The sequence below is a fragment of the Cryptomeria japonica genome, chromosome 5 (assembly GCF_030272615.1).
Source record: "Cryptomeria japonica chromosome 5, Sugi_1.0, whole genome shotgun sequence".
Taxonomy (NCBI): domain Eukaryota; kingdom Viridiplantae; phylum Streptophyta; class Pinopsida; order Cupressales; family Cupressaceae; genus Cryptomeria; species Cryptomeria japonica.
This window is the reverse complement of record NC_081409.1, coordinates 216635665-216656980: the sequence shown is the minus strand read 5'-3', so window position 1 is coordinate 216656980 and position 21316 is coordinate 216635665. Positions and strand designations below refer to the sequence as shown.

At 38.7% G+C, this 21316-nt stretch overlaps 1 protein-coding gene across 3 annotated transcripts in view; it reads right to left on the bottom strand.

The window, feature by feature from the left end:
* The window catches only part of LOC131064396 (uncharacterized), a 375046-nt gene extending 353967 nt beyond the window's left edge, over window positions 1-21079 (bottom strand). The window contains exon 1 of one of the 3 annotated variants that reach the window (XM_057998528.2): window positions 20676-21079. In XM_057998528.2, coding sequence (XP_057854511.2) covers window positions 20676-20892 — 217 coding nt within the window. In that variant the 5' untranslated portion in view covers window positions 20893-21079. The remainder of the gene's footprint in view (window positions 1-20675) is intronic. The other 2 variants (XM_057998529.2, XM_057998527.2) reach the window with 2 other exon arrangements.
* Between the last annotated feature and the right edge of the window lie 237 nt (window positions 21080-21316).

Below are 21316 nucleotides of genomic sequence, written 5' to 3'. Positions count from 1 at the left end.
CAGCTTCACGACCTATGTGCACAGGTAATGAAAGACATTTTTCAGATGATGTCTAAGTTGGAAACCATTGAGGAGAAACTAGGTTAGAATTCTGATACTTTCAAAAAGAATCTGGAAAGTGTTTAAGAGAATTTGACGATCTGGCGTACCATGCCCCAACAACAGCTGAGTCTTTTGCAGGAGCATGCCATCATCTCTTCCAGGGTCATGTACTTGGAATTTGAAGAGCTCCTGGAAAACAAGGCCCTTGTTCTTAAATCCCTCATTGAGAAGATCAGTGATGCAAAGAGATTCTGAGGTGAAATTTTCCTAGATATTGTCTCACATTGTGAAAGGGCCTCTTGCAACATAGTAAGTCAGGATGGAGAGCTGATTCCAGAAGAAGAAATTCTTTCTGATTTACAGATGAGGATTCATAATGAATGGAGGAGCGAACAATTCTTGACCGCTTCAATTCAGATATTGATGAAACACAAAGCCTTTTTGCATGAAATCTAGTCTATCCTGGATAAAACAACTCTGCGCTCCTCCGGTGTCATGACACTATCGTGAAGACCATGGTTGTTGCCAAAAACACCCATGAACCGAATCCCAAGAAACTACAAACAAGCATCCAGAAGTTTAAAGGATTCATGTCTTCACGTAATGCGACTTAAGTGTTTTTCAACACTTAGTTGTATTCTTCCACTTTTGTAATCTTTAGTTATAATTTTGTTTTGACAAGTTACATGTAAAAGTATTTTTGTAAAAAGCAAGTTACACATTACTCGCACTTTTGTAATTACATGTAAGGCAACTACAAGTTGTGTCCAATTAGGACTGTAGTTGGAATAAGTCTTAGTTAGTTATTGAAGTCTTAGTTAGTTATTGAATAAGTCTTGGTGGTCGAGAAAATCTCTCAAATTAGTTAGGATCTTCCCACCTTTTTCTCAAGGCTCCTCTTCTATAAATACTTGAGGGGTCTATTGTAATCTTTATCTTTTGGGAAAGCAAGCAAAAACTCTGCCAAATTTACAGCAAAGAAGTCTTTGAGTTTTCATGTGTAAATTCAAGAATTGAAAGGAATAGAAGGAAATTGCTCAAGCTTTGAGTCTTTGTGCTATATTCTTGAGTTAGTGTTCTATATTATCTTTATTGCAACTGTTCCTAAAGAGCTTAATCACATCTGATTTGCAATCTTTGTGCTGCAAGTAGTTGAGTTTAATATAGATTAAAATAAATATTTTGTTGAGAAAAGCTGCAAGTCTTTGTGCTTTCACTTGTTCTTAGGAGAATTTAGGAATAGATTTTGTGGGAAATAGCTGTGATTCTTTGAGCTTACGCTACTTCTCATTGTTTTAAGAAGAAAAGAATAAGAAATTACAGTCTTTGAGTTGTTATAACTTGTCCTTTATAGCATTAGTATAGAAAAGGGTAGATAGGACTTCGCATAATCAAGTATTTGAGCTTGATATTGTTGTCACGTCTCGAAGGAAGTGACGGAAGTCTTTGCGCTTTCAGGAAACTTCATTTCCTTTCTCTCATTTCATTTTGAAAGTGGTTACTGTTGTTTATATCAAATCGCTATCCTTTTCTGTGAAGAGAAAAGGATATTGTCTTTCTTGAAGGAAGAAGAAAGATTGCTGTCCCATCCCATTTTATTTTCAAAGTTGTAGTTAGATAGCGGGAGCCTTCCCTTAATTAGGAGAATTTTACTCACACACTGTGGTTGAAACCACAATTTTGTATATTTCCCCAAGTGTACAAAATTTTCAACCAACACGGTAAACATTTTGGCACAGTTGCCTTAAAAGAAGTCGGGTCAGCCTTGAGTGATTCATGTCCGTAGATCCCATTAAAGGAGAGAAGAGACCATAGGGTGGTCAAGACCAAGTGATTAGATGATCCGATGACCCTCGGCCGAAGGGAGCACAGAGACGAGTCGAAGCCTAGAAGTACTCGGAGTGTTGAGACGCTGGAAATACTCAAAATGTTGGGAACGCTGAAGGTGGACGTGTAGAGGACGTCTGCGTGGCCGAGAGTGCAGGGAAAGCACCGGAACGTAGCAGTTGAAACAGTCCACCCAGGTCCGACACACAAGGCGAATACACACATACCTTTCGAGTGAAAACAATGTTGAACACCCAGGAGAAGGAGAAACTGCCGAAGTTCACGGGAGACGGATTGAAGGACCCCATACGACATTGCAAAATATGCATAACCATTTGGGAGGCAAATGGCCAAGATGACAGGGACTATTGGCTGAAGGCATTTCCGGCCACCCTTCGGGGGATCACCATTGGCTAGTACATAGACCTCGATGCCCAGCACAAGACAAGATGGAGTGATCTGAAGAGGGCGTTCCAGGAGAAATTTAAAACTCCTGAGGGATGATAATGAGATCGTGGCCAAAATCTATAATACTAAGCAAGGGAAAAAAGAGAGTGTATGCGCTTACAACCGTAGGCTCAAAGAACTATTGAACAAGATGGAGAACCAGCCAGCCGACAGGTTGAAGAAGAGGTGGTTCACAAAGGGATTGATACCCTCACTGCGCAAGAAGATGAAAGAAGTGCCTCTATCCTCGTACGTCGATGCTTACAATCGGGCGATGGACATCGAGAGTGAAAACAAAACCTCCTCCCGAGAGAAGAGGAAGACCGACGATGATGAGAGCACCAAAGGTAGCAGTGACAAAGAATCCAAAACTATACGAGCCCTTTCGATAGGAAATGTTGAGAATGATGAAAGAATTGAAGGTTGAGAAAGGAACCAGCAAAGAAGGTAATGAAATATGGTGTACTAAATGCAAAAGGGAGGGGCACACGAAAGGTAATTGTCCTAGAAATATGTTTTGTGAAATTTGCCAAGTGTTGGGGCATTCAATCAAGGAGTGCCCATACAATTTGAAGATGAGAAGTACACAAGTACTCTTCACACATGGAGAGTCCAGCCCATCGAAAACATAGAATGTATCGCCAAGTGGTTATGGAAATCAATGAGGGCGAAACCAAAAACAGTAAGACTCTAGAGGACGTCCTATGACTCCTATCATACAGTGCCGACAATGTAGTGAATGGGGACACTTTGCAAGAGACTGCCATAACAAGAAAGACAACGTACAATTATTTTGCAAATGGTGTGGACCAGGTGACCATGAAGACACCAATTGTCTGAAGCAAAAGGGTATTAATATGTTGGACGTGGAGGAACAAGAGGACGCAACTTTGGCAATCACGAGAGCACAGACAAAGAAGGCAATGTATTCAAACTCTGGTACGGAAAAGAAACGAGCCAAAGTAGAACAAGTGCTGGGGAAGGAACGAGTAACTTCCAATGGAACCGCAAGTACATCATTGCGAGAGTCAAAGAAGAACATAGTTCGACAGGTGCTACAAACAACCGTACCCATCAAGGTGGTAGACCTTCTTCAAACTATGCCACAACCGAGAATGGCAATTGCCAACAAAGTCAGTGATGACACAATCATCCAGAAACAATGTAAGCCACACGAGGAGGAACTAACGGGAAAACCATCACCCGAAGGGAATAACTCCAATGATCGAATGTTGCTGACGGTGAGCATCGGGAGTAAGCCGGCCATCGTCGAGATGGAAATAATGGGGAAGAAGTTGACAAACACCATTGTCAATGGAGGCTCCGAAGTAAACGTACTACCAGAAGATACTTGGAAATGTTTGGGGAAGTCGACGCTCTGGCCACCAACCTTCCAATTGGTAGGTGCCGACCAACACGACATCCAGCCGTTGGGAACATTGATGGCACAAAAAGTAATGATTGGGACACAACAATTTTTCTTGGACTTTGTAGTCATCCCATTACAGAAGACGGCGTACGACGCACTCCTTGGGAGGGGATGGTTGATTGCTGCCAAGGCAACTCATAATTGGAAGCACAACACACTCTCAATTGAGAGTGATGGGAGGAAGCACATCATTGCCTTGAGGAACCATGTGGTGAGTGAAGAGCTGTCATCCTCCGACATAGAGTTTGAGGGTGGAAACGGCATGGAACCCAACGATGAAGTGGAAGATTGCTCTGAAGATGAGACGAGTTCCCTGAATGGACTATTCCACTGGCAAATGGAGGACTATGAGGTATTTTCACCGACATGCAATTTTCTTGAACCTACCACTCTTCGTGAAGAGCAACTGATGAAAGCATGTAAAGTTATGAATGATACATCTGGTAGTACGGAGATGGAAAGTGGAAGGGAAAAGCCCATGAAGGAAGAACAAAGGCAGTACGAACAAGGCACCCGGAAGGAATTACAAGTTGTCAAGTACCAGAGCACCTTAAAGGCCATCCAAAGCCAAGTACACAGACAAGAAGCAGGGAAAAATCGAAGATGGTCCAAAGAACGAGTACTGTACACATCTCCCCAGTCCGTACGAGCAGCAGAAGACAACAAAAGTTCGTACGCATCCGTATGACAAAGGGAAAGTGACCCGTACAAACCCATACACGAGGAACAAAGCATTTTGACGGAGGCAAAATTGAGCAAAGGGCGAGGACAACCACACAGGTCAACACAAGGAGGAGATTAAAACACCGAACGGAGGGTTAAACAAATCGTACGAAGGCAGGATGGGTCGTCTGTATGGGGTGTGTAGAGTTCTGTGGAGGAGTCTGTATGAGGTGTGCAGAGTTCCGTACGAGGGTGGAAGGAATCCATATGATGAAAAGCAAGAAAATCCATACCAAAATTTGCACGAGATTCAAGGAAAATCCATATGTCTAGACACAAGGAAATATGTGCCAGGGAAATCCATATGGCCAAGGACATGAAAATCCGTACGGCCAGACACAGGAAAATCCGTACAGCCAGACAAAAGGAAATTCGTACGGCCAGCCACAAGAACTTCCATACGGACAGATAGGAGAAATCCATACGAAGTTTGGAGCTGTCCGTACAGAGTTGACAGGGAAGTTTGAAGAGATCCATACGGAATTGCCAAAAATCCGTACGAAGTTGGAGGGTAAGTTTGGAGAAATCCGTACAGAATTGGCAGCTAAGGAGATCTCATAAGGTGACAGTTGGAGGTATCTGTACTGGCCGTACGGAAGTAAGGAAACTCCTGGTAGTCACGAGAGCTTTGTTGGTCAGATGGAGGAGATGCCACTGTCAAGGGAAGAGGGGATGCTACCATCACTTGGACATGGCGGTCCTGGCAGACATAGCGGAGTTGCCGGTCCTAGAGATGGCGGAGTGGACCTGCAATCTGGCGGTCGTAGCGGAGTTGGCAGTCCTGGACATGGAGTGGACTTGCCATCTGGTGGTTGTGGCAGAGTTGGCTGTCGTGGACATGGCGGAGTGGACCTCCCATCTGGCAGTTGTGGCGGAGTTGGCGGTCGTGGCGGAGTTGGCAGTTGTGGCCATGGAGGAGTGGACCTGCCATCTGGCAAAGTTGGTGGAGTGGACCTACCATTTGGCAGAGTTGGCAGAATGGAACTGCCATCTGGCGGTCCTGGTGGAGTTGGCAGAATGGAACTGCCATCTAGCGGTCTTGGCAGAGTTGGCAGAATGGAACTATCTGGCTGTCCTGGCAAAGTTGAACTTCCGTCTGGTGATACGGAGCCCCATGGAGGGATGAAAATTCCATCTAGCAAACAAAACGCAGGAAGGGCGTTGCAAGTACAACATGAGCAAGGGGTGTTGCCCCTTGACCCCATTGCGGGTGTTGCCCCCAACCCTCCTTTTGATTTGGCAGGTACACTACATGTTCGGGTTGTCCAGTACAAGTCTTGGCCTACACTTTTGTGGTTAGTCTGTCCAAATATTACTTGATGTTTACTTGTTGTCTAGAAGACGACTTTTTTTTTTGGGGGGGGGGGGGGATAATGTAGTTGGCATAAAACGCATATTGTTGTGTTTCATAATTTTGGTTACCCGACAATGTATTAATTAATTGTATTAAGTGGGTTGTCACTCTCGGGTAGTTATGTGTCGAGTGGCTGACGGTTGTGTACCTCTCAACAACTGTCGAAGCCTTTAAATATGTCGTGTACCGCCAAGGAAGTAGTATGGTATTGTCGGATCTATTGTAATCCTTGGTCGACCATCTCCAGTCTTCTTCTCTATAATAATTGCATGTGCGAATAAAGATATATTTTACTGCCGTGTCTGGTATGCACTGTCATGTACATTATTATTTCTTGTATTAATTTACCAGTTGTAGCGGTAAACAAACCTATTTGCACAAAGAGCTGAAGGTAACTTCAAAACTTGAATATTTAATTTCTTTTGATTCAAGTCTCTCATTATTAATTTGTAAGTTTAAAGATTAATCTTTTTCTAATTTGTATTTTTCAATTGTAGGTGTTGGAGCCCTTGGTTAGTGCCCTCCGCTTGGTAGATGGGGATCAAACTCCAATGGAATTGTTTATGAGGCCATGGATAGGGTCAAGGAATCTATCCAAAATTACTACTAGAAGGCAGCCTCAAATTTGATCCCATTTGGGAAATTATTAATAGGAGGTGGAACAATCAACTCCACAAACCCATTCATGCAACAAGATACTTCCTCAACCCTCGTATTATGTTTGATGATTACTCTGATCCCAATGGAGAGGTCATGGAGGGCCTCACTATATGCATTCAAAGGATAATACCTGAGGTTGAGGTGAGAGACCTCGTTGTGGCCAAATTCCAAATTTATGAAGAAGCAAGCAATAAGTTATTCTCTTCAGAGCTAGCCAAGAGGGGAAGAACCACTCAAACCCCAAGTAAAATATTTGGAGTACTGAATGCAAAAAATCTATGATACGTGGAATTAATGGATTAAAATACCACATTGTTAAAATACCAAGGTTGCAGGGAAACGTACCCTAGACCCTTGGAGATCCGAACCGGATACTGGTTCACATATTCCGCGTGGGAGTCGCCATTGGATGCGTTTCCAGTTACAGGAGACGTGGGCAGGAGTCGACAAGGCAACTCCCAATGTCTCCAGGCCGAAAATAATAAATAAATCAAAAAATGCGAAAAAAAACTAAAAATACCCTAAAAGTCGCGACGTCATAACACATACGACAGCCAAAAAGTCAAAGAAAACCTAACGCGAACAAATTTTCGTCGCGAGAACACGGGTTTCATCGATTTGCAACCATGAGCACATATTTCGTCGATTTGCAGCCACGGGTTTCACCGATTTGCAGCGTCGCGAGAACATATCGTCAATTTGCAGCCAGGGTTTAGTGTTTACCGTTTAATATTTGGCATTTGCAGCAAAAAACAGCAGGTTTTTTTCATTTCGCCTTCCATGGTTGGAAAAGAAGATGATTCTACGGGGCCTCTTGGGCGTAAGTCTGAGATTCAGATTGACAACAAGGTGCATCATCTTCGAGCACAAGGATCAAGTTGCGAGTAAGTCGGGCAGTAGTGCTTCCTCCTGAGGAAACAACAGTTCGTGGGAAAAAAAATCACGATTTCATGTTCAGGTGATTGATCTAGATAATCCAGAAAAAGGGCAGCAATCTGATAATGTTCCTAAGTCTCCAGTTCCAAACTCGCCTCATGAGATCATTCCCCCAATTTCTATTGAGACGCCTCTTTCTCCTCCGGATTTGCTTGTGGACGAGTCTCCTCAGAATGCTATTCCCATTTCAGCATACGAGCCATCTCCTGATCATCAACAAGAAACTGTGTTGGAAATTCCTAAGGATATTCCTACTTGCATCCAGTTATCAGAAATTGATACTTCCACTTCTGATTTTGAAGAATTTATGAGGCAATCTGCCTGCCCGTTGGTAACTGAGCAAAACGTGGTCGCTGTCCAAACAAATATTCCTCCCAGGATGACCACGGTGATTCAAACAGAAACTACTTCTCCTTTGCCTACAGCTGCTACTGAAGGGGAGTTGATGACTTTGCCTCCATGGCTTTGTTCTTTTACTCCGAAAAGGAAGAAACAAGAAATCTCACCTGATGCCTTTGATTATCAGCAACTAAAACAGTCCAGATCCAAAGTTGCTAAGAAGGCCAAGACTATCTCCAGAGTAACTGTTGACAGCAACAAGATGAAGGTAGCTGAAATTGTGGAACCTATTGCAGATAAGCCACTTGAAGAAATGCCAGCTGCTGATTATAAGGTTACAAGGATAGAGTTGGGCAAACAAACGCATGAGGTCATTAAACATGATGCTCAGTGTTCCATAGCTTCGCTGATACAAAGGTGTGATGAACTTCTAGCAAAGAAAGACAAGCTAGAAGAGGAAAACAGACAACTTATGGCAGCCATTCATAAAATCACAAAACCTGTGGCTGAAGAGAGTAACTCCATAGGTTCTTGCTAGAGAAAGTTGTAAAAAATACTTGACTTGTGGTTGATGATCAAAAGAAAGTATGGTAGAAAAAGGCCTACAGCATCTTATCAAATGGTGGATCGAGATGGCATGCCAATGGCTTTCCTTTATGAGGCCATGCATAAGGGCAAAGAGACCATTTTGCATTAATATGGTGGAAACAAAAATGTGTATGCAATCATTTGGTGCATCATTGATCGTATATGGACAAACCAACTCCACTAGCTAATACATGCCTTGGCCTACTACTAGAACCCGAAATTCTACTTGTATAATACATTTAAGGCTAATCAGGAGGTCATGGTAAGTGTTATTACATGCATTACTAAGATGGTTCCAAATGGTGAGATTAGAGACAATTTTTGATGAGTTGGAGGTGAGATTTACTAAATTTGAAGTTTTTGATGAGTTGAAGGTGAGATTTACTAAATTTGATTTAATATATCTTACTTATGAATTTGGCAATAATGACTTCCTAGAAACATACATTTCGTATACATAATAATTATTATTTTACATTTCATCTATATATTCAAGATATACAAGGGTGTAGAGGAGAGACTTTTCTTCAACTCAAGCAATTCAAGAAGAGAAAAACAACAGCCAAGTAAATTCTAGTTCAATACTACAAGTAGAAATTAGGAACCTGATTCTTATATTTTTTTACTTAATTCTTATATTTTTTAAATTTTGTTTTTAAATTTAAGGTGGAAGAATTATGGTGCTGCCACACCAAATCTTCAAAGGCTAGCCATCTGAATTTTGTCCCAGCCATGTAGTGTTTTTGGGTGTGAACATAATTGGAGCTTATTTCAAAGAATTCACAGGAAGAAGAGAAACAAGTTGACCCAAGAGCACCTCAATGATCTTGTCTTCATTTGGTACAACCTTCACCTTCGAACTAGAAAACTGGAGGGCATTTCACATGATCCCATCGACTTGGATGAGATTGATCCTATTAAAATAATAATGTAATGTTTCTATAATGGTCATCTTAGTCTTAGTCGTTTAGTTTCCTTTTAGGATGTTTTCTTTCGTGTTTCTATTCTTGATCGTTTTCGTTATGGAAAGATCATCTTTTATTCTCTATTTAAGGAACCTTTGTCTCCTTTGTAAATATTGAATAATCAATCAATCATTTATTATTTCATGGTATCAGTGCAAGGGTTGTTCTAAGTTTTTTGGCAAATATTTTTAAAAGCGACTACTTGGAATTTTTTTTGAATCATTTTTTAATGAAAAAAAGTGGTTTGTTCTTGGAAATCACAAAAGAGTTCATTCACACAAGGGTTTCCAGCAAGGAAAAATTTAAAAGGTTTTTGATTGATTTTTTCTCAAAAAAAATCAAGGGTCTATTCTAATTGAGGTTGTTTTGATTCTAATTGAGGTCGTTATAGCTCTGATTGTGTGTTGTGAAAGGTCGAGGATTCCGAGCCTGAACCTCCCTGTCGACATGGCTAAAATCATATTGCTACAACTCTATCCGGCCAACGCAAAATAGAATGATTCTCGCTGAGTATCCTATCCTCTCTTGAAATAAGGGATCCCTAATGCTGTTTTAGTTGATCAAAGGGGACAACCTCAAAGTTCCAACTGTCAGTTCATGACTGCAGGATAACTCAATGATTTGATGTGTTTTTGCTGGTGACACAAGGGGACTTACATTTGCAACAAGTCGGTCTGCATCCTAAGATGTTGCGTTCCTCAAACTGGGAAATAAAAGCAAAGGAGAAGGGTTTAGGAGACCTAAAATCAACAAGACTGGTGTGTGATTAGACGGATTCAACATAACCAATCCCTGCTTGGTCAGAATAACTCACAACCTCACAAATGGGGTGAAATCACTCCCAGCTTCTGCCTCAAACATTCAAAAGTATCCCTTGGCAAAGGCTTAGTGAGCATATCTGCAATCTACTCTTTAGCAGAAACATATTCCAACTTAACCTCCTGATTACTAACTTGTTCTCTCAAAAAATGATACCTAATAGGAATATGTTTAGTCTTAGAATGCATAATTGGATTCTTAGAAATATTAATAGCACTTGTGTTGTCATATAAGATAGATATAGAATGATCATATTCTACCTTAATATCCCTCAATGTTTGCTTCATCCAAAGAACTTGCGTACAACAAGACACTGCTACAATGTACTCCACTTCAGTTGTAGACAAAGAAGTAGATGCTTGCTTTTTACTCAACTAGGATACAAGACAACCACTTAGGAAGAATGCACTTCCACTTGTGCTCCTCGTATCATCAATTGAACCACCCCAATGTGCATCAACATAAGTCGTAAGTGTAAAGTCATTACCTTTAGGATACCAAAGCCCATAATCAATAATACCCTTAAGATACTTGAAGCTCCTTTTAACTACATGAACATGAGCATCCTTGGGAGTAGCTTGAAATCTAGTAACATAACCAACAGCCTACATAATATCAGATCTAGTAGCTGTAACAAATAACAAACTTACTATCATAGACTTGTACAAAGTTTGATTTACATCTAGAGACTCATCATTTTTACGAAGTTTACGTCCTGTCACAAAAGGAGTACTTACTGGATTACAATCCTCCACCTTAAACCTTTTTAACATTTCTCTATATACTTTGCTTGGGAAATAAAAATATCTCTCTCTGATTGATGAATTCGTAAGCCAAGGAAGAAAGACAACTCACCCAGCACGGACGTTTCAAACTCCTTCATTTTGGTGGCAAACACTTGACACATCTCTTCACAATCACTACCAAAAATCAAATCATCGACATAAACTACAACAATCAACATGTGATTACCTTCTTTAACATATAGATTATTGTCCGCTATTCCTCTTCCAAATTCTTGTTGTTCTAGGTAGCTGTCAAGTCTGTCATACCAAGCACGTGGGGCTTGTTTAAGGCCATAAATAGCCTTTTTCAACTTACGAACATATTTCTGGTATTCTAATAGAATAAACCCATCAGGCTGCTTTATGTACACTTCATTCAAATTACCATTGAGAAAGACAAATTTAACATCCATTTGAAAAATCTTAAAACCTTTGAAAGAAGCAAAAGCTAAGAACATTCTAATTGCTTCTAAACATGCAACAAGAGCAAAGGTTTCATCAAAGTCAATACCTTCTACTTGTGCATAACCTTTGCACACAAGTCTTGCCTTGTTTCTCACCACTTGGCCATATTCATTCAACTTGTTTCTGTAGACCCACTTTGTACCTATTACATTCTTGTCTTTGGGCCCTAGGACAAGTTCCCAAGTTTCACTCTTTTCAATCTAATCAAGCTCCTCTTTTATGGCTGCCACCCAAAACTTGTCTTCTACTGCCTCCTCAAAACTCTTAGGCTCAATCATGGACAACAAAGAGATGTCTTCATCTTCAAGATAATTCACATTTCTTCTTGTAACTCTAGGTCTGTCCTCTTGCAAAATTTGATTGACTTTTGAACAAATTTGGATGAAGTCTTCAAGGATGTTTTGAATGTGGTATTATTTTGATCAATTTTAGGTGTATTTTCAGTTGATACACATGTTGTCCCAAACTAAATATTTAAAGGAGCATTATCAAGAAGTGCATCTGCTGCCTCAAGCTAAACACTTTCAGATGTATTTTCAGAATTTCCACTTGTTGTCCCAACTTGTATATTTGAAAAAGATTATTAAACAACACTTTCTACTTCATCTCTTTGAGAGCTATCATCACCATTTTGCAACTTATCACAAGTGTTAGTATTCTCATGAACTTTCACATTAGCCCTTTCAACAATCTTGTGAAATCTTTTGTTAAAACATCTATAAGCTTTACTTTTGGAAGAATATCTTAAGAAGATACCTTCATCAACCCTAGGATCAAATTTGTCAAGATTGTCTTCATCCCTCTTAATGTAACAAGGACTACCAAAAACTCTAAACTACTTAACTGAGGTTGCCTTACCTTTCCATAGTTCGTATGGTGTTTTGTTATTCTTTGCTCTAATCAGCCCTCTATTCTGAATATAAACAACAATATGGACGGCCTCTCTCCAAAAAGAATCATTCACCTTAGACTCATTCATCATACTACAAGCCATTTCTTTGACTGATCTATTCTTCCTCTCAACAACACCATTTTGTTGAGGTGTCCTAGCAGCTGAGTATTGTCTCTTTATACTATGTTTTTCACAAAAGTTTATGAACTCATTGGATGTGAACTCTCCTCCATTGTCTGAACGTAAACATTTGATTTTCAGACCTTTCTCATTTTCAACTAAGGTTTTAACAGCCTTAAACTTCTCGAGTGCCTCTGATGTCTCCTTCAAAAATGTAACCCAAGTCATACGTGAAAAATCATCAATTAAGAGCATAATACTTCCCACCTTGCAAACTTGTGGTTCTTGTAGGTCCACACAAATCAGCATGAATCATCTCAACAGGTTTTGTGCTTGAATACTCCTTTGACTTGAAGCTCTTCCTTGTTTGTTTGCCAAGTTGACACTCTTTACACACCATGTCTGAAGGGTTAGTAAGCTGTGGCAGATCTTTGACTGCTTTCTTTTTGTTGATCTGAATAAAATTATCAAAATTCATGTGTCCCAACCTCCTATGCCATAGCCATGTCTCATCCAACTGACTCAAACAAAAAAATTCGCTCTTGATATCATCAAGAATGTACAAATTGTTGGCTGCCCTACTTGCATTAGCAATATGTTTACCATCTTACTTATTTCACAACAATCTGAATTAAAACCAAGCTATGTCCTTGATCACATAACTAGCTTACACTTATCAAATCGTGTTTCAAACCTTCTACATATAAAACATTTTCAACTTGTCTCACCATCATTTTAAACAAGTGTGCCTTTACCTGCCAATTTTGCTGATGAGTTACCACCAAATATCACCTTGCCTCCATTTGTCTTCTTGAGAGTCAAAAACTTACTTTTATCTCCAGTCATATGCCTTGAACAGCCACGATCAACATACCATAAATCTTTTTCATTTTGTGCAAGAAGAGTTGTTTGCACAATCAAGAATTTTTCTAAATCTTCTTTCTCCTTCTTTCACCAAACCTTAGTAACTTCCTTTGCTTTATCCTTTTCCTCAACCTTCTAGTTCAAATTAGAGAAATTTGCCATACCAATTTTAGAAGCTTTTGCAATGTGACCAAAGTTATTAGATTTATAACATAAAACATTGTAATTCCTTGGAGGAGCAAAAAAATTTCTATTCAAGAATCTAAGAGCATTTCTTGCAAACATTCTACAGTTGATTGCTTTGTGTCCAAAGTAATTGCAAGAAAAACAATAACCATAAAAGAAAGGATTCTTAAACCTGGTCATATGTCCTTGCCTTGAGATGGGAGGTCTTTGAAAGCATTATTTCTGACTTTTGAAGGTGAATACTTTGTGCTGTTATCATTATTCTTCTATTGTTCTTCTTTTGCAGACTTGGAACTTTGATCCTCTTCAAGGCCAACTCCACTTTTATCAATAGATTGTTTTTGTGAACTTAAGATCTTGTCCAAGGACATGTAACTTTCCCGATCAATCTTCTCATGATTCAACTGTGTTAAAGATTTATCCAACTTCCTAAGTGAAACAACTTCATCTTCAAATCTCTCATAGTCTTCTTCTTTAAGCTTGAGCTGACTTCTAATTTCTTATTCTATTTTCTTTCCTTCTTCAATCTGAATCTTCAAATCACTTATCAACTTCTCTGCATTTTCTAAAGCTTGAGATGTCTTGTTCTTTTCTTCATTTCCTTCTTGTAACAACAACTTCAAGTTCTAATTTTTCTTCCTAAGTTTCTTAATTTCATTTAGAGCACTTATCAGCTCTTGTTCAAGATCAACTTCTCCCTCTCCTCCATCAAAATAGTCTTCATCTTCTTGATTTTCAATGATAGTTTCTTCTAGGGCCATGACTAGAATATCATCATTTAAAGACTCCTCAACACTAGCATCCGATGAACAGCTTTCCTCCTTAAAATAGAGACTCCTTTTGAAGTTTTGAGTCTTCTTTTCCTTTCTCTTGTATTTCTTTGTAGTGAACTTAGGCTTCTTTTCATAGCTGCTGTCTTCATTCTTCTCATATGGACATTTGGCTACAAAATGTCCTTCCTTGCCTTAGATGAAACAATTGAAAGGCAGTTTGCCTTTATATTTGTCAAAACTCTTTTTTAACTTTCTTATGAAGTGTGCCTCTTCAAAATCAGATTCTCCATCAGAACTCTCACTAGACACACGTTCCTTATCTTTACTTTTCTTCGAGGCTTTGAAAGTTGTCTCCTTTTTAGATGAGGAATCAATATTTGTCCTATTAAAATGCCATGAAACTTGTCAACAGTCATCTTGTCAAGATTTGCCATCTCTTCAATTGCTGAAACTCTTGTATCAAACCTCAAAGGTAGACCTTAAGATTTTCTGAACAACTACATTGTCTTCAATCTTTTCACCTAGACCCTTACAAGAGTTCACAACTTCATCAACTCTCAAGAAATAAGCAACAACGTTCTCTTCTTCCCGCATCCTAAGACTTTTGAACTTCATCCTATGAGTCTGTAATTTGGCCTTTTTAAACTTGTCATCTCCTTCATATGCATTTTAGAGTTTCTCCCACATGTCACATGCTACATCAAAATGCATGACCTTCACAAATTTTGTCTCTAATAAGACACACAAGTTTGCATTCATGGTTTTAGCATTGCTTTCAAAAGCCCTCTTCACATCAGCATCTGTTGAAAGATTTATAAGCATTATATAACCAAATACTATGCTATTCCAAACATCAAAACCAAGGGACATAAGATAAGATTGCATTTGCACACTCCAGAATGCATAGTGGGAGCCATCGAAAAAGGGTGCTTTGTTTGTAGAAAGACCTTCAAGAGCACTCATGTGTGCTATCAAGATCAACCTCCAAGCTTTTAAGCTCTATTTCCAAAGGTATCTTAATTTGATACCAATAGAAGAGCGCACAAAAAATACTAAGAGGGGAGTGGGTGAATCAGTATTTTAAAAACTTTTTAAAAAAGAAAATTCATAAACATAGAAAAAGCAAGCATCAAAACACACACCTCATTTCTCATGGAAAACCCTTTCGGGTGAAAAACCACAACACAAAGCTTTTATTAACAAATGGGCACTAACCCAAATTACAAAAGAGCATCAACTCATAGAGAGCACCAACTCTTCTTGAAGCAACAACTCCAATTCCTTAAGGCACCAACCTCATATTGAGCACCAACTCACAAACTATGAAAATGCACGTGAATCCTAAACAAACTTGGACAAATGATCTTCAAACCTTTTATTTCTGCACATACACTACTGTAACTTGTTGACTCTTTCTCTATAGCAAATAACAATCTTTAAAATTCCTACACGATTTTGCACTTTTCTAACAAATCTCATTACAATAGAAGCATTGATTGAATAATTTTTCAGGTCCAACATATAACAATGTAAGTGCTAACTTCCCCTCATATAGGATACTCAACTCTTAATTCATTTACCACCAATACCAAGAGATTCGTCTAAGAATTTAGTCCATGCTCAGTATAGAATACTCACGTTTCTACCCAAGCAAAGATAGCGCTCAGGAATGATAACCTTTTCAAAACATCTTCTCAATAATCCACGCCTAGATGCAACTTCTTAATGCCTTAGCTGAACAAAAAGTCTATGCAAATGAAATAAATAAATCCTCCATAACAATTGTTGCTAGTTCTCAAACACTCATGCCAAAAACAATCGTTGTTCACAACAAAAAATGAAGCTGCTCGATTTAACCAAGGCAGCAAATGTAAAGGTGCGGTTTCAAGCATATGCCACCAAGCCATCATGTCATGAAGTAATATTAAGGCGGGTATAAAATCCACTCAAAATCAAAAAATGACTTCTTAAAAACAAGACCACATTACCAAGCCACCTAGTCAAAAAAATCACTTTCCCGTCATTCAATCCTATTTTTGTCTGGAATTCAAACGCAAGGTATATACTCACCCACACCCATCGCATTAAAGAATTTTTCTATTTTTAAACTGCTGTTGTAAAAACTGAAATCCACAATCTCTGCAACATATCAAAGGTGACAGCTAACAAGCCGCCACATTCAAACGACATCAGCCATGGCACACACATGAATAAAGACAAGTTGCCAAAAGGAGAAAATAACAAATTAGCTTCAAAGAAAAAGTGCTTGGCTAAATTTCTGGCATGGTCAAACTTTGTGTAAATAGGATGGAGGTATTTTTAAAACTAGCCGCCATAAGCCAAAGATAGTCGCTACCATAAATAAGGTAGTCATGCCTAACTTGTTTTGAAGAATTCACCTTCAACAGATGACATGGCAAATGATCTAACTTGGCAAGAGAAACTGACAAGCAAACAGTCAACCGGCTCAAGCAGACACCCAAGTAGCTCAACCAAATAGGCAAAGAGCTCAAGCAAGTAGGCAAGTAGCTCAAGCAAGTAGACAAGTAGCTCAACTAGGTAGGCAAGTAGACAAGTAGCTCAGCTAAGTAGGCAAGCAGCTCAATCAGGTACCCAAAATTATTCTATCAAAATCTGATGAATAATCAGAAGCTTAACTAATATTTCATTCCAATTCTCTTTACAGAACCCTTGACAAACATCCTTTGACATCAATGACAAAATATCCAACAATTTTATCTATTTGCACGAGGGTTTTTTCATTTCCACAAAACGGGTTTTTATTCTACGATGATTTCTGTGATTTTTTGCCCATGTTTCTAGGGTTTATTTCCACATCAACTTTGGCTCTTTTCTTCCTGTGTGACAAGTCTGCATTTGGTTTGTTTGCCACATCTAGACGTGTGTGGCAGCCATTTTTTTTATTGTGTGTTTTCCTACAATGCTTCTTTTTGTACAATTTTTTAAAACCGTGGGTCCATGTCCCTATGGCTAGGGTTTTGCTATTCAAGGGTTTTGACTGCAGCAAACTGTGATGTGGGTTTTTTCTAGCATATGCAACACAAACCAAGGGTCTCCTAGCTATTTGGTGATTTTCTGCGTGACCGGTCTGAATTTTTTTTCCAATTTTTTGACAAAATTTTGGTGTTTTATCGCGTGACAATTGGTTTTATACCACACAATTCATGGGTTTTCTTTTTTTGCACAATTTTTTCCCACAAAAATCATGGATTCTTTCTCTAATGAAGGCTTTTCTGATTTTTTCCACCAAAAATCATGAAGGGAATTGTTGTTTTTAGGGTTTTTACTGCTTTTCCACAAAAATGAAGGTTTTTACTATTTTTTTCACAAAAACAAAGGTGTGTGATTTCAACATTGCATCAAGGGTTTGACAATTTTTTTCACAAAAATCGTGGTTTCTTTCAACTTGTTTTGGGTCGCACCTAGTGTTGCTATGGCGAATGGTGCTCTTTTGCAAAAGTTTTTGACGGCTTTTTGGACAAAATCGTGTTCTTTCAAAACTGTGAAATTTTTTGAGGAGGTGATTAAGGGAGGGATGGCTTTGTTACTCAACATCAAGTTGGAAGGATTATTGTTGATAGATTGTGCTAAACTTGATCATATCCAAAAGTTTTGTAGAACCAAAGAGGGTCTTAGCAAACTCGTGTCGCAAAGCGTTTTGAAGAAAAGGGGGGAGTCTTCTATGCATTCATGGTCAAATGACCCACAAATTATGTCAAGTCTTCTGTAGGGTAGTTAGAAGGATGAACATTAAGGGAGGGCATTAAAATAATCATGTAATGTTTCTATAGTGATCATCATAGTCTTAGTCGTTTAGTTTCCTTTTAGGATGCTTTCCAGTGTTCCACGAAGTTTCTTCACTAGGGGACTGGGAGAGGCAGGGACGGGTTTCGAGGACAAGGGGACAAGGGCCTAATTTTGGGGACGGCGAGGGGACAATGGTGGAGTGGCTGTGGGGCGGTGTCATGTCCCCTCTTTAGTATGACATGACACTTTACGTGGATTTGCCTATTCCAGACTCTCGTAGGCAGATGGTTGTGATGAGAGAGTCATTTTGGCATTTATTTGGTGATTGGATGGCTCATTATGCTCTTGGAGACATTATATTTATTATTACTTTTTATTTGGGGCCAAAATGTTATTGAGGTGCACTTTTTATTTTATGAAGTAACTTTTTATCTAAAAAGAGCAATGAGGCTTCTAGAAGATTCTATTATGGATACTTCTAGAAAGTCATGGATACTTCTAGAAAGACTAAGAGGCTTCTAGAAGATTCTATTATGGATACTTCTAGAAAGTTATGGATACTTCTAGAAAGACTAAGAGGCTTCTAGAAGATTCTATTATGTGTATAAATAGACCCCATGGGTCTCTCATTTGGCATCGAAGTCTATTTTCTCTAGTGCATCTACTTGAGCATTTGTGGAGCTTGAAGGTCTGCAAATATCATTGATCTTTGGGAACGATAACTCCCTTAGATTAGCATAACTGAGGAAGTGAAATATCTTCTGAAGGGTTGCGTTATTGGAGATGGTACTCAGCCATTTCATGTTGGATTTCAATTGAAGGTTGATTTGAGGGCTTGTATTTGGTGAATAAGGGTTTTGAATTCATCCCAGCTCAAAATTTGGTACTGCAGCCACACAGTATGACCCAGGTACGGCCTGCAACAGGGACAGTACGGTAGTGACAGCAGGGCATTCTTGGGACAGTCCAGTCCTCCTTTCATCAGCATTTCATAATCGGAGTTCAAGGAGCGATTTCCAGGTTCCATTGCATGGTTTTTGTTGTCAATTTTTATGATAGAAGTGCACAGTTGTAACAGTCATATATGTATTCAGAAAACAGTCCATTGTAATCAGACATTGCTATCTTGTAGTTGGATTGATATAGTAGAGAAGGTGCATTGCAAGGTCATTGTTCATGTGTGATAGTTTATACATTCTCTTGTCATAAATTCAGTGCTCATGTGTAAGAGTTTGTAACAGTCATACATTTTTAGAAAATTAGTCTACTGAACAATGCAATCAGAATTTGGGAAATTCATGATATATTAGCATTGAAGTCCTTGCATGAATATTTAGAGTTTCATTATTGTTTATTGTGTTACATTTCAATATTGGTATTGTTATCTCAATTGTACTTGATGCTCAAAACAACTATCATATTGAAACACTACATCACAAACAAAACAATTCAGTGCATGCCAAGTGTTTGACAAATTGTCTCAGTTCAGATTTGGGGTTTATTAGTGGCCTTTATAGTAAGGGTCATTACAGGGGGTGAATTGAAATCTTCAATTCAAAATCTGCAATATAACATCTCTATGAGTGCCCCATGAAAGGCCAACTAGTTTTCATGAAGTTCAAGGTTGCAATCAATATGTAACAGCATGTGACATGTAGCAAGCGACCCAACCATGTCCACGCCAGAGGTGGTGGAGGTGGCAGAAGTGGTGGTGCTGTGGGGAGACGTTTCCCCCAAGTCCCCAAGTCTCGGAAATGTCCCCCTATAGGAGACGCAGGTTTTTTTGGGGGGGGACGCACCTCCATGGAACATTGATGTTTTATTCTATGTTTCTATTCTCAATCGTTTCCATTATGGAAAGATCATCTTGTATTCTCTATTTAAGGAGCCTTCATCTGCTTTGTAAATATTGAATAATCAATCATTCATTTATTATTTCAAATCCTTATAGAAAATGGATTGCTGATGAACAAGATGATGTTCTCCTTACTAATGATGTTGTCATATGTAGACATTATAAATTCGTAATGTTGTTATACATTTGAAGCTATGAAATTTCAATATTTGAAAGCTTGAAGATCATATGACATGTGTAACATTTAAATAATGATAAATTGATAGTCAAATTAGGCTTTTATGTTGTCTGAATGCATTAATTTCTTTTTTCGTAATTATAAAAAATATTCCTGCCAAGCCCGTGCTAATTTTTTTGCCGTATCTGTGCCAAGTCCATGTCTGAGTGAAAATTTTCAACTGCCCAGTCAAGTCCTAAAACTATGGGGAATACTACTAATACATGTTCAAGGCTTTATTTGAAGGGATTTCCATAATCGTAATGCATTGTTGGAAAAGAATATAGTAACAACTGCATATACATGAATATAATCTGATTTGCTCATTACTACATGTGTGATGCTTCTATGTTTGTCTTCGCCACTAATAATTTTTTAGTTCCATGTTTGATTCTCTCTTTAAGTTGCCAGACCGGAACCTGACAGCTGTAATTTTGTTTGTTGGACTCTGACAGACAGATGTTTTATTAACAAATAGTTATATTCGAGACAAATTCCACATCCTCTGATTGCAGTCTTACCTTTTTTAGTGCTTCCATGAGTGTTTTAGAAAACATACAGAACAAGGGATAAACTTTGAAAATTGCGGTAAGAAAAAGAATAAGAAATTAGAATTAGTACCATTGGAGCGAGTGGAGTGAAGAGCACTAGTGAGGGAGCAGAGCTTTCTTTTGCCGCTCCAATTTAAAGAGAACGGTGTCCTTTTCATTCTAATTTTCGTTTTACACCAAGTCAGAGCAGCAGCAGTTGCGGGAGAAGCCATTGTCATCCTTCTGTTAGCAACAGGGCTTAAATTTAGCTTAAAACAAGCATACGCTCCTACTGAGCTGACCACCATTCTCTTCTCTTCACATGTAAGAATCTTTCACTTTCTTCTGGCCGTCCCTTATCTCCCGCTAACCCCATTTTTCATACACATTGTTCTAATTATTTGATTGTGTTTCGCTAGCTCTTTAACACAGACAAACGAAGATATGGTCGCGGAAAAAATTCATCTGCAAGACTCTGATAAAGTTTTTGTTATATAGGGAAGCAGGGCATTTAATAGGTTAACCGGCTATTTTTAAAATCTGTACCCGAATTATATCCAGAAGTATTTTTTAAAATTATATTAAAAAATTATAATTTTGTAAATTTTTTTATAATTTTTTATATATATTCGTTAAATTTTTAGATGTGTATTTTGGTGTTTAATCAATGTATAAATTAGTAAAATTCATTTAATTATATCAATTTCAATTATTCAAATCTAGTTTAAATCC